This window comes from Candoia aspera, chromosome 4, assembly GCF_035149785.1.
Source record: "Candoia aspera isolate rCanAsp1 chromosome 4, rCanAsp1.hap2, whole genome shotgun sequence".
NCBI classification, from domain to species: domain Eukaryota; kingdom Metazoa; phylum Chordata; class Lepidosauria; order Squamata; family Boidae; genus Candoia; species Candoia aspera.
The window spans coordinates 90,828,350-90,839,898 of record NC_086156.1 but is presented as its reverse complement, the minus strand read 5'-3'; the positions used below and the strand labels follow the sequence as shown (position 1 = coordinate 90,839,898).

The following is an 11,549-nucleotide window of genomic DNA, read 5'->3' as shown; positions in this document are numbered from 1 at the left end:
GTTGGCTAAAACAACAGTTGAAAATTTAATATGTATAACAAATGCTCACTACTGGGTTTTGATATCATCTGAATATTTGAGGAGTTCAGTGTGCTTTGCTTTGTGAACTATTATCCAGGGAGTTTCTAAAGAGGGATGTACAAGTCGTTTGTAAGATTGGAAGTCTTACATCAAAATATAGCCCAGCTAAAGGTTGAGGGGGAGGAGGAGCAGCTTCCCAGAACTCTACTCTGTTCCACTTTTTCCTGCCCACCTCTACTGCATGACAAGCTAAGCTATCTTTGGACAATGGTTTACAAGTCTTCCAGATACTGTATAACTGATAGAGAAGTTTACCAGTCTTCCGGATCTGGACTGGAAGGGGAAACAAGCAGAGTCTCTGTCAATATCAGCCAGCTCCCAAATATTTCAAGTTGGTAAGTGCTGAAGCAATGCGCTCATTTGGGAGAGAACGATAGTACACCTCCTTTCAAATTAAAATCAATAGGCTGCTCTTTTTATACTTTATCAGACAGATGAACTCATCCTTTGAAAGACCATTGAACACATGTAACAAAATACCTATTGGCCTTCCAAAAGACTAATATATCAACGTATATGAGGCATCCATGTAAATGCCTGGACAGTGCTTTGATAAAGATCAGGCATCACACTGGCAGATGCCTCCTTGGAAGCCCGGTGGTCAGTTGTCCTTCTCCTGTAAACCAAAGTGCCTAGTAGTGGAAATGGAACCCTAATAGTACTTCTGGACTTCCCAGTGTAATTTATATCATGTATTTATCGTATGTCACAAGCACCTTTGTATCTGCCGCTGGGTAGAATTACAGTAACTAAAACTGCTTGCCATTATTTGGCTGGTTCGGGCTGAAAGGATTTGAAGTCCAGTCATCTGAAATTCTAGAAGCTGCCTGGTCTTGCCTTTTTTGAGTCACATGATTTGTTTGGGTTTAGGGATTTGGGCAGGTACAGTAGTTTCAGAAGTAAGCTTAGGGATTGACTGATCAAAGTACTAATTGATTCACTGGGCCTTATGTGGGTCAATTGAACCCAGCAGGAGTCTGTGTGGCTTTCTTTTTTGCTTCATGACCTTTGTTGTCCTTCCGTGTTTGATATTTTTTGCCTCCCTCATGCTTTCAAACACTTACGTGGAATTGCCATCCCAGGGGTGATAATAATCTTGTGTGCTACTGGAATTTGCTATAGTGTGTTCATGGCATTTTTTACATGGCTGTATAAACAGGAAAGGGCCCAAATAGATCACTGACACACATACGTACACACTGTTCCATGCAGGGTTCCAAAGAAAACAACTCCACAAAATGGTGGCTCCTTCTGTATTCAAACACACACTGGAGAGTTTAACTCCCCCTATGTCCCTAGCTCGGTTGCCAAAATGCTTGTACATGGAAGGTTTGCCTTACTATTACAAGGAATCAGTACCTCTATAACTTAAAATAATTATTCCATCTCCTGCCTTTGGGGATGCTAGTGAATAGGCGGTGCTCTTCACGCAGTATGCCTTGTTGGACTTCTAGAGTGATACTCTGTGCTTCCTCAACCTCTTCTCTTTAAGGCTAAACACTAAATTACTTCAGTCCTACCCTTTAGGACTTACTTTCCAACTCCCTGATCATCTTTGAAGGTAAGGTAAGGTAAGGTAAGGTAAGGTAAGGTAAGGTAAGGTAAGGTAAGGTAAGGTAAGGTAAGGTAAGGTAAGGTAAGGTAAGGTAAGGTAAGGTAAGGTAAGGTAAGGTAAGGTAAGGTAAGGTAAGGTAAGGTAAGGTAAGGTAAGGTAAGGTAAGGTAAGGTAAGGTAAGGGAAAGAAAAGGAAAGGAAAGGAAAGGAAAGGAAGGGAAGGGAAGGGAAGGGAAGGGAAGGGAAGGGAAGGGAAGGGAAGGGAAGGGAAGGGAAGGGAAGGGAAGGGAAACAAAAGGAAAGGAAAGGAAAGGAAAGGAAAGGAAAGGAAGGGAAGGGAAGGGAAGGGAAGGGAAGGGAAGGGAAGGGAAGGGAAGGGAAGGGAAGGGAAAGGAAAGGAAAGGAAAGGAAAGGAAAGAAAAGAAAAGGAAAGGAAAGGAAGGGAAGGGAAGGGAAGGGAAGGGAAGGGAAGGGAAGGGAAGGGAAGGGTAGCTTGCTCTTCTTGACCTCTCAGTGGCCTGCAATACCATCAATCATGGTATTCTTCTGGACTGGCTTCGAGAGTTGGGGTGGGTGGCACAGTGTTGTGCTCGTTCTCCTCTTTCCTCTGGGGTCAGTTCCAGTCGGTGTTTATAGGGGGGAGTTGTCCAGCCCACATTCCCTACTGTGTGGGGTGCCTCAGGGCTCGGTTCTCTCCCCTCTCCTATTTAACATCTACATGAGGCCATTGGGGGAGGTGATCTGACAGTTTGGGGTGAGGTATCATCAATATGCTGACCATACCCAGCTTTATATCTCCACCCCTGGCTGCCTAAGTGATGCCATGGATGTCCTGACCCAGTGCCTGGAGGCTGTAAGGGTCTGGATCGGGTGCAATGGGCTTCAGCATAACCCAAGCAAGACTGAGTGGCTTTGGGTTTGTGGGCCTTCCAGTGACAAGGTTTTTCCATCTTTGGTCCTGAATGGGGTTGCACTGTACCAGACAGACCCAGGGCGCAATCTGGGGGTCCTTGTAAACTCATGGCTCCTGCTGGAAGAGCAGGTGGCAGCCATTACTAGGAGGCCTTGCACACCTTCGGGTTGTGCTCCAGTTGTGCCCATTCCTGGACCGGGAGGCACTGCTCACTGTCACTCATGCCCTCGTGACCTCCCATCAGGATTTCTGCAATGTGCTCTACATGGGGCTGCCCTTGAGGGGTGTTTGGAAGCTTCAGCTGGTACAGAATGCAGCTGATGGGTAGTAAGTGGAGTCAGATATTCAACACATGTAACACCGCTGCTATGGGTGCTGCCTTAGTTGCCGGTGTGCTTCTGGGTGCAATTCAAGCTGCTTTAAAGCCCTTCATGGCTTGGGACCAGGTTACCTAATGGACTGCCTTCTCCCAGCCGTCTCTACCCATCCAATTTGATCTGGTAGATTGGGCATGCATGGATCCCATCAGCCAAAGAATGATGTCGGTTGGCGGAGACTTGAGGGCTTGGCTTTTCAGCTGTAGTACCTGCCCTCTGGAATATTCTCCCCCCAGAGATCAGGATGTCCCCGATCCTGTTGGCCTTTCATAAGACTGTGAAGACCTGGTTATGTGCCCGGGCCTGGGCCCCCGAGTGTGGTAATGGCCGAGAATAATGGTAATATTCTCCCCCCAGAGATCAGGTTGTATTAACATCTTACATTTTTTACTTGACAGCCATGTATACTTATTTTGTATTGTGACTATTTTAATTGTAATTGTTTATTTTTTTTATGGTTTTTATCATTGTAAGCCGCCCAGAGTCACTTGCTGAGATGGGCGGCTATAGAAATTGAATAAATAAATATTTAAAAAAAAAAATCATCAAGATATGCTAAATGTATATGCAACTGGACTAACAAGCAAGAGACCAATTCATACCATCTTTTTTTTTTTAATCATTTGAGAGGAAATAAGGTGCTGTTGAGAGTTGGATTAGAAATGGATAGATCCAGGTAAAAATCCATATTCAGTAAAGAAATGAAATAATATAAATCCCTCAACATATAGCAAATTGAATAGTTTTGTTTCTCTTAGTTAAAAAAAAAAGATAGGCGTAATAAAATACAGTATCTTGGGCTATTAAAGAGCAGACAGGATACAAATAAATATATTAGTAAAAATAAATTCAAATATAGTCAGTATAATGGACATATTTGCATGTTATGTACAATAGTCTCTAGAATATGGGCAGATTATCTGAGCAAATACATATGCAGTACAATATGCAAATTTATCAGAATATGGATATATTATGGAGGGAAAAATAAAGAAAAAGTGAAGTAATGATAGAGAGGATCACTTTAGGCTACTAAAGGCATCATGCCATGACTTGCATATGCGTGGCTATTAGGATTCTAAACCACAGATAGAACAGAGGACTGAAAAAAAGAAAAAAAAGTAATGGAAGTTGGTCACTTCACAGAAATTGTTCCTGAACACCAGCAAACATACACCTTAACATCCCTTATAAAAAGCTTCAAAGGTTCCTGAAAATATTAGCAGGAACATGAGAGGAAGTTGCAGTGGGAAGTGCAAAATCATGCTAAATGAATCACAAGAAGAACAAAAAAATTTCATAACTAGAGTGTATAACTTACGTATGCAAAATACAGCCTATACAATCATTTTATTTTTAAAGAAGGGAAATAAACAATTTTTGTCCCTATTTTCCACATGGCTTCTTTCATGTTCTTGTTCCTGAAGCTATAAATAATAGGATTCAGTAATGGTGGCAAAACTGTGTAAAAAACAGCAGAAAGCAAATCTACAATTTGTGAAGAAGGACCTTTTGGTCTCATGTTAGAAAACAATGCAGTACCGAGAAATAAAGAAAATACAATCAGGTGGGGGATGCAGGTTGAGAAAGCTCTGTATCTACCTTGAATGGATCAAATCTTTAGCACAGCTGAGAAGATGTAGCCATAAGAAACAAAAATAATGCCACAACAAAATGAGCTAATTATACTTGCGATCACAAAAATCAGTGTTTGACTAGTACTTGTATCAGTCCAAGAAATCTTCTGTAACTGAGGGACATCACAGGAAAATTGCTCAATCCTATACGACCTGCAGAATTTCCACTGAAATACAATTACAGTTTCTAGCAATGCATGGATCATACAGGTGAGCCAGGAAGAAGCTGCCATTTGCATACAAGCGTCCCAGTTCAGGATTAGACTGTATTGCAGGGGATGGCAGATGGCCACATAATGGTCATAAGCCATGATGGTGAGCAAGGCAAGCTCAGAACCTGCAAGGCTTAAAATTGGGAAGACTTGGGCTACACATTCAGCAAAGGTAATCACTTGTTATCTGTTAAGGAAGTGGCCAAGGATTTGGGGATGGTGGTTGAGATGAAGCAAATGTCTGAAAGTGACAAGTTGACTAAAAAGAAATACATTGGAGTGTGAAGGGAGCAGTTCAGGGCCACAGTGATAACAAGGAGGGCATTTCCCATTATGGCTGTTAAGTAAATGAAGAAAAACATCACAAAATGCATAATTTGAACAACAGGGTCGTCAGAAAATCCCATCAGAAGGAATTCTGCCAGACCGGATTGATTGGCCATTTCATTTATTTCATTTATTTGAGACATTCTGAGGAAAAGAAAGGAGAATACAGTTAGGATACAAAATCAAATGATCTAAGGGCTTACTAAATTTTATTATACTCGCTGTGAAAGAGATAGTGGTGGGAATTTAGCAAAACAGGCCGCCTTCGTAACAGTAGAAATAATCTCTTTATTAATGTCTTTGGGGTTGATGTATAGAGTTACATTCATGAAAGTAGAATAGGCATACAAACACACAAACACACACAAACACACACGGACACAAATACTGTGTGTGTGTGTATTGCATTACAATGAGGAATTATTATTATTATTATTATTACTACCGTCATTGCAAGATGTCATCCCTCAGTAGAAACAGCAATAATTATAATAATAATAATAATAATAAAACTGAGGACATACCGAATGGTCTCAAGGACACCTCTAAAATGATCTTTCAGCATCTTACAAATCATCTTTTCTGACTTGTTTCTTCATTTTTGTTTCTCACAAACAACTAAAAATAATATTTTTCGATATTTTGCACATACCTAACTAATCAAATAGGGATGCGGTGGCACTGCATGTTAAACCACTGAGCTGTTGAGCTTGCTGATCAGAAGGTCGGTGGTTCGAATCTGTGTGACGGGGTGAGCCCCCGTTGCTAGTCCCAGCTCCTGCCAACCTAGCAGTTCAAAAACATGCAAATGTGAGTAGATTAATAGGTACCGCTTCGGCAGGCAGGTAACGCTGTTCCATGTAGTCATGCCGGCCACATGACCACGAAAATGTCTATGGCCAAACGCTGGCTCTTCGGCTTTGAAACGGAGATGAGCACCGCCCCCTAGAGTCGGACACGACTGGACTTAATGTCAAGGGAAACCTTTACCTTTACCTAACTAATCAAATATAAGTGTAAATAACTTCCATCTGATTTACTTCTGGTAAATGGATATAAATTCTTCCTAGATTTTATTTTATAAGCACACATTAAAAAAACTGAAACTTTATCATGAGTATTTGAAAATAGGAGTCAGTACTTGAATTTTTTTCTCCCCCTTATTCTATCAATCAGTTAACGGAGATAAGAAAGTTAATTACTGATAATTCCATAATATTCATATTCATTTGCAACTCTGGCAGTAAAAAAAAGAGGGGAAATTAGTACTCAGATGGAATTGAATTATGGAATGGCACTAAAATCACACCACTGAAAATGGAAGAAAGTGAAAGAGTGTGGGTGTTTTAGAAGCAAACAATATCTGTATGCCCATGTAAAAAAGAAAATGAATGCCAAATATGCAACTCCAGTTAGAATTATTTTAAAATAGAATATTGGTGGTGGTAATACAATTAAAAGCATTCATATGTAAGCTGTTCTTGCAATATTATTCAGCATATATTGCTGATTGGACAATTTGCTTTATAATGCAAGACACAAATGGTTATGGCAATACAGCATGCCCTATACTACAAAAGCAAGAAAGATTGTATTTACCAAGAAAAAAATATGATTTGGTTTGTTGCAATTGAAGCAGACATGATCCACAATGGCCATGTTAAAAAAAAGAAAATAAAGTATTTCCAAATTCGAATGGACTGACATCAAGAACACAATGTGCTGGAGATCACAGTAGTTGAAGAAAGCCAAGTATTACTAATAGGTGTGGAAAGGCTGTAAGATAACAGGATTTCACAATGGAAATCAGAGATTATGGACTAAATAAGTAAATATTTCCCTTATAATTATTGGAGCATTTGGAGCTAACACAATGGCATTGTCAAAACAGCTGACAAACATTAGAATTATTTTATCTCACAACATTTAGTTACAATAAACAGCAATGCTTGCAGAGAGAGACAGTAGTGAGAGATGGTATTTCGACAGCTATTTGTCTGGGTTTTTTTAGATGATGATGATGATAACAAACATAAACCTATTCTTGTCTTAATTTTATTCTAATACCCTGATTTTTATACTGTTTTGGCCTAAAATCTTAATTTTTAACTGAGAGTGCTATGAGAAGATGTTACTCACTAGAATAAAAGGAAGTATCACTTTTAGGTGTGGCCATACCAAATAACATTAGAGCGGCTCAAAAGAAACTAGGGAAAAAAATGCAAAAGATCAGGATTTAACAAGGGAAATACAGAGCTCTTATCCCATAGCCCTCCCCAACCTGTGGCTTACTCAGAATCCAGTGCAGAAGAACCCATGCAAATTAGAGCAATAAAATGATCTCTGTCCAACCAGAAGAGAAATGGAGAAATGTATGCACTGTGGCACACTGTGGCCATGTAGCAAGCAAGCATCCAATGTACTTCAAGACTGCAGCACTGGGAAACTTCACAGGCCCCTCTCCCTAGAGCTTTGAAGGAGTCCCTCAGACAATTAAGGGCAGCCTTGATGGCTGACAGCAGGCAAGCAGGCTTTATTGTTCCTGTTATTCTTTGTTTAGACTCAGGCCAGAAAATGCAATCCTCTGCTCTTGTTGACTCATGAGTGACTGCTAATTTCATAGATGAGACCACAAGACAACTGTTAGGTTTGCACACCCAGGTTGTCAAAAAGCCAATGATGAGAGGCACAATAGATGGATAGATGGTTGTTCTGGTCTGTCCATAGAGAATCAATTCATAAGCAGAGAGCAAACACATACCATCAGTCCAACTTTGCAAGTCCAGTATGACATGTTCTTTCCATTGTAGCAGAATTATCTTCTTAAAAACACAACCATTACAATAAATCCAAAGTTCTTCACACCTTGATAAATTCCAAATTGTCAATATTGAATTCAGCATAATCTAGCACATTTAAACCAAATTTCTCTTCCCAAAACCATTAAAGCAAATATTACTGTGGTGGGACAATTCTGTGCCATATCTTTAAGTGCCCATTCCATCATATAAACTGTAAGTATTATTTCTAAGCATTTGGAAGACCCATTTAAACAATGATTGCTTCAATATGGAGAGCTTATGTGAGAGAACTGTATGCTATATGAATAAAGCTAGAAATAAAGTAAATAAAAAAACCCTACATAGATATAACTTGCACTTTTACTTTTTAAGCATTCCCCACACAGCCTTTTGGACGTCCTTGCTCCTGAAGCTATAAATGAGAGGATTGAGCAGTGGGGGCAAAACTGTGTAGAGCACAGCAGAGGGCAAGTCCAAAGTATGGGAGGAAAGACTTTGGAGCCCCATGTAAGCAAACACAGCAGAGCTCAGAAATAAAGAAAAAACTGTCAGGTGGGGAGTACATGTTGAGAAAGCTTTTTATCTGCCTTGAACTGATGCATATATTACAAAATATCAATCAATTTGATATGATTGGTTTCAGAAGCAAAATGGTCACCTGGTAATGCAGTCTATCAGTGAAGTCTACAGAATACCTAAGTTTAGAAACATATTAGACACCCTTCAAAAATTATGGCAGTCAAAGAACTGGATATAGATTACCTCTCAAATGAAGAATAAAAGTTAATAGGGAGAGAAAGTCAGCTTATGAACTTGAAAAGCTACTTGAATGAACTCTTGACTTCTCAGCTTCTTCCAACTGCCTCAACCTAAGGAATTTCCTCTTTTTTTTAAAAAAAAAGGTTTATTTGTATTGTTTCCTGGCCTTTCGGCTAAGATCAAGTGTGTTTATGTGTGCACTTTAATACATAAAACATAAAAATACTACCCCTTTGAAAATATTAATAATAAAAATCACATAAAGAAGCAGCTCAGTTTTTAACCCAGCTTTTAAACTCAATCACATACTGTAGATTAATATAGTTCGGTCTTTCCAGTCTGCCCACAGACAATCAATTCATAAGCAGAGAGCAAACACATACCATCAGTGCAACTTTGCATGTCCAGTATGACATGTTCTTTCCATCGTAACAGAATTATCATCTTAAAAACACAACAATTACAATAAATCCAAAGTTCTTCAGACCTTGATAAATTCCAAATTGTCAATATTGAATTCAGCATAATCTAGCACGTTTAAACCAAATTTAACTTCCCAAAACCATTAAAGCAAATATTACTGCGGTGGGACAATTCTGTGCCATATCAAAAAAGGGCCCATTCCATCATATAAACTGTAAGTAATATTTCTAAGCATTTGGAAGACCCATTTAAACAAAGATTGCTTCAATATGGAGAGCTTATGTGAGAGAACTGTATGCTATATGAATAAAGCTTATAAATAAAGTAAAAAAAAAAAACACTACATAGATAAAACATGCACTTTTACTTTTTAAGCATTCCCCGCACACCCTTTTGGACGTCCTTGCTCCTGAAGCTATAAATGAAGGGATTGAGCAGTGGGGGCAAAACTGTGTAGAGCACAGCGGAGAGCAAGTCCAAAGTATGGGAGGAAAGACTTTGGGGCCTCACGTAAGCAAACACAGCAGAGCTCAGAAATAAAGAAAAAACCATCAGGTGCGGAGTACATGTTGAGAAAGCTCTATATCTGCCTTGAACCGATGGAACTTTTAGCACAGCAGAGAAGATGTAGCCATAGGAAGCAAAAATGAACCCACAGCAAAATGAGTCAATGAAAATCCCTACCACTAAAATCAGAATTTGACTAATTCTTGTATCACTACAGGAAATTTTCTGTAACTGGGGGATATCACAGAAAAACTGCTCAATCCTATATGACCTGCAAAATTTCCATTGAAACACAATTACAGTTTGGAGCAATGCATGGATCATACTGGTAAGCCAGGAAGCAGCTGCTATTTGCATACAAGCATCCCAGTTCAGGATTAGCCTATATTGCAAAGGATGGCAGATGGCCACATAACGGTCATAAGCCATGATGGTGAGCAAGGCAAGCTCAGAACCTCCAAAGGTGAAAACTGAGAAGACCTGAGCAGCACATCCAGCATAGGAGATCAGCCTGTTGTTTGTCAGAGAAATGGCCATGGCTTTAGGGATCAGAGTTGAAAGAAAGCAAACATCAGAGAATGACAAATTTGCCAAAAAGAAGTACATGGGAGCATGAAGGTGGTGATTTAGGATCACAGCTACCACCAGAAGAAAATTCCCAGTTAAGGCTAGTACGTAAATGACAAGAAACATTACAAAATACAGAATTTGCATATCACAGTCATCAGAAAATCCCATCAGAAGGAATTCTGTCACAGTGGATTGGTTGGCCATTGAGTTTCTTGGACTCCTTTTGGACAGAAAGAGATGATCATAGGCAACTAGTAGAGGAAATAAATATGGGTAGATAATTATTCATGGTAATATTGATATACATGTACTATTAAATTATTATTATCACATTGTTTGAAATATATACAGGTGTCAAGGTTACCCATTCTTAGAATGCAAAAGGGCACCTGGTACTGTTAAAAACCTTTACCCAACATTTTTTGCCCTTTCTACATGATATATGTCAAGGTATATCAAATCTCTTCTGCCAACCTAGCAGTTCAAAAACATGCAAATGTGAGTAGATGAATAGGTACCGCTTCAGCGGGCAGGTAACAGCATTCTGTGTAGTTGTGCCGGCCACATGACCACGGAAGTGTCTACAGAGAAACGCCGACTACCTTTACCTATATCAAATCTACCTCTCTCAAAGTGGATTACATTGAGAAGAAAGGTGTTTTACAGAAACCATAGTAATGGCAAAATGAAAAAGAAATGGAAGCTATGGCTGGTTTGTAAGAAAGATTCTTTTTTTCTAGTGATGACCATACTAAATATATACACTAAAATACACATATTTACAGCAAAATGTACTCTTTCTGTCTCTCTCTCTCTCTCTCCATTTTCCCTGTGTGAATAAATAATGCAGGTTTTTATGATATCAAAACAAAACAAACTGCATACAAGAAAGAAAATGAATGAATATATGATTTCCAAACAATAACTTTCTCTAAGTATTCTCAGCTTCCTCAAAATAATTAATGAATTAAATAATTAATTGAATTAACCATAATTCGACAAGAAATATTTACAGCTACGTTTGGGGGGAAGAGACAGATTAAGCTTATGAATTTAGACATTTCTATTAAAAGATAAGTTTTCTTAAGCTAAACTGTATATAGTATTGCCATCCTGTACTGCACAGGCATACACACACATGTACACTTTTACTGAGTATTATTTTACAGTCCTCCTGAACTTTACACATATATCTGTGTGATGTACATTCCCTGAATTCAGTGGAGCCCACAGCTATGTAAGTGGGCATCCAATTGCAGCATAAAGAAGATAATGACTTAATAGGCCCATATATGGTCTGGGTCAAATTAATCACATATTTGAAAATATAATCAGATCTTTATGATATGCTTACTGAGTCAATTTTGGAGAAAAAACTGTAAAAAACT

At 39.0% G+C, this 11,549-nt stretch overlaps 1 protein-coding gene and 1 pseudogene across 1 annotated transcript; both read right to left on the bottom strand.

Annotated features, from left to right (window-relative positions):
- Positions 1 to 4,270: 4,270 nt before the first annotated feature.
- On the bottom strand, positions 4,271 to 5,229 carry LOC134496574 (olfactory receptor 14A16-like; annotated as a pseudogene).
- A 4,218-nt stretch (positions 5,230 to 9,447) lies between these two features.
- On the bottom strand, positions 9,448 to 10,365 carry LOC134497310 (olfactory receptor 14A16-like). Its single transcript, XM_063302977.1, has one exon. It carries the CDS (start codon positions 10,363 to 10,365, stop codon positions 9,448 to 9,450), a length of 918 nt encoding a protein of 305 aa, XP_063159047.1.
- Between the last annotated feature and the right edge of the window lie 1,184 nt (positions 10,366 to 11,549).

Coding starts and splice junctions, on each gene's coding strand:
- LOC134497310 (XM_063302977.1), bottom strand. CDS start 10,365: ATGGCCAACCAATCCACTGTGACAGAATTCCTTCTGATGGGATTTTCT.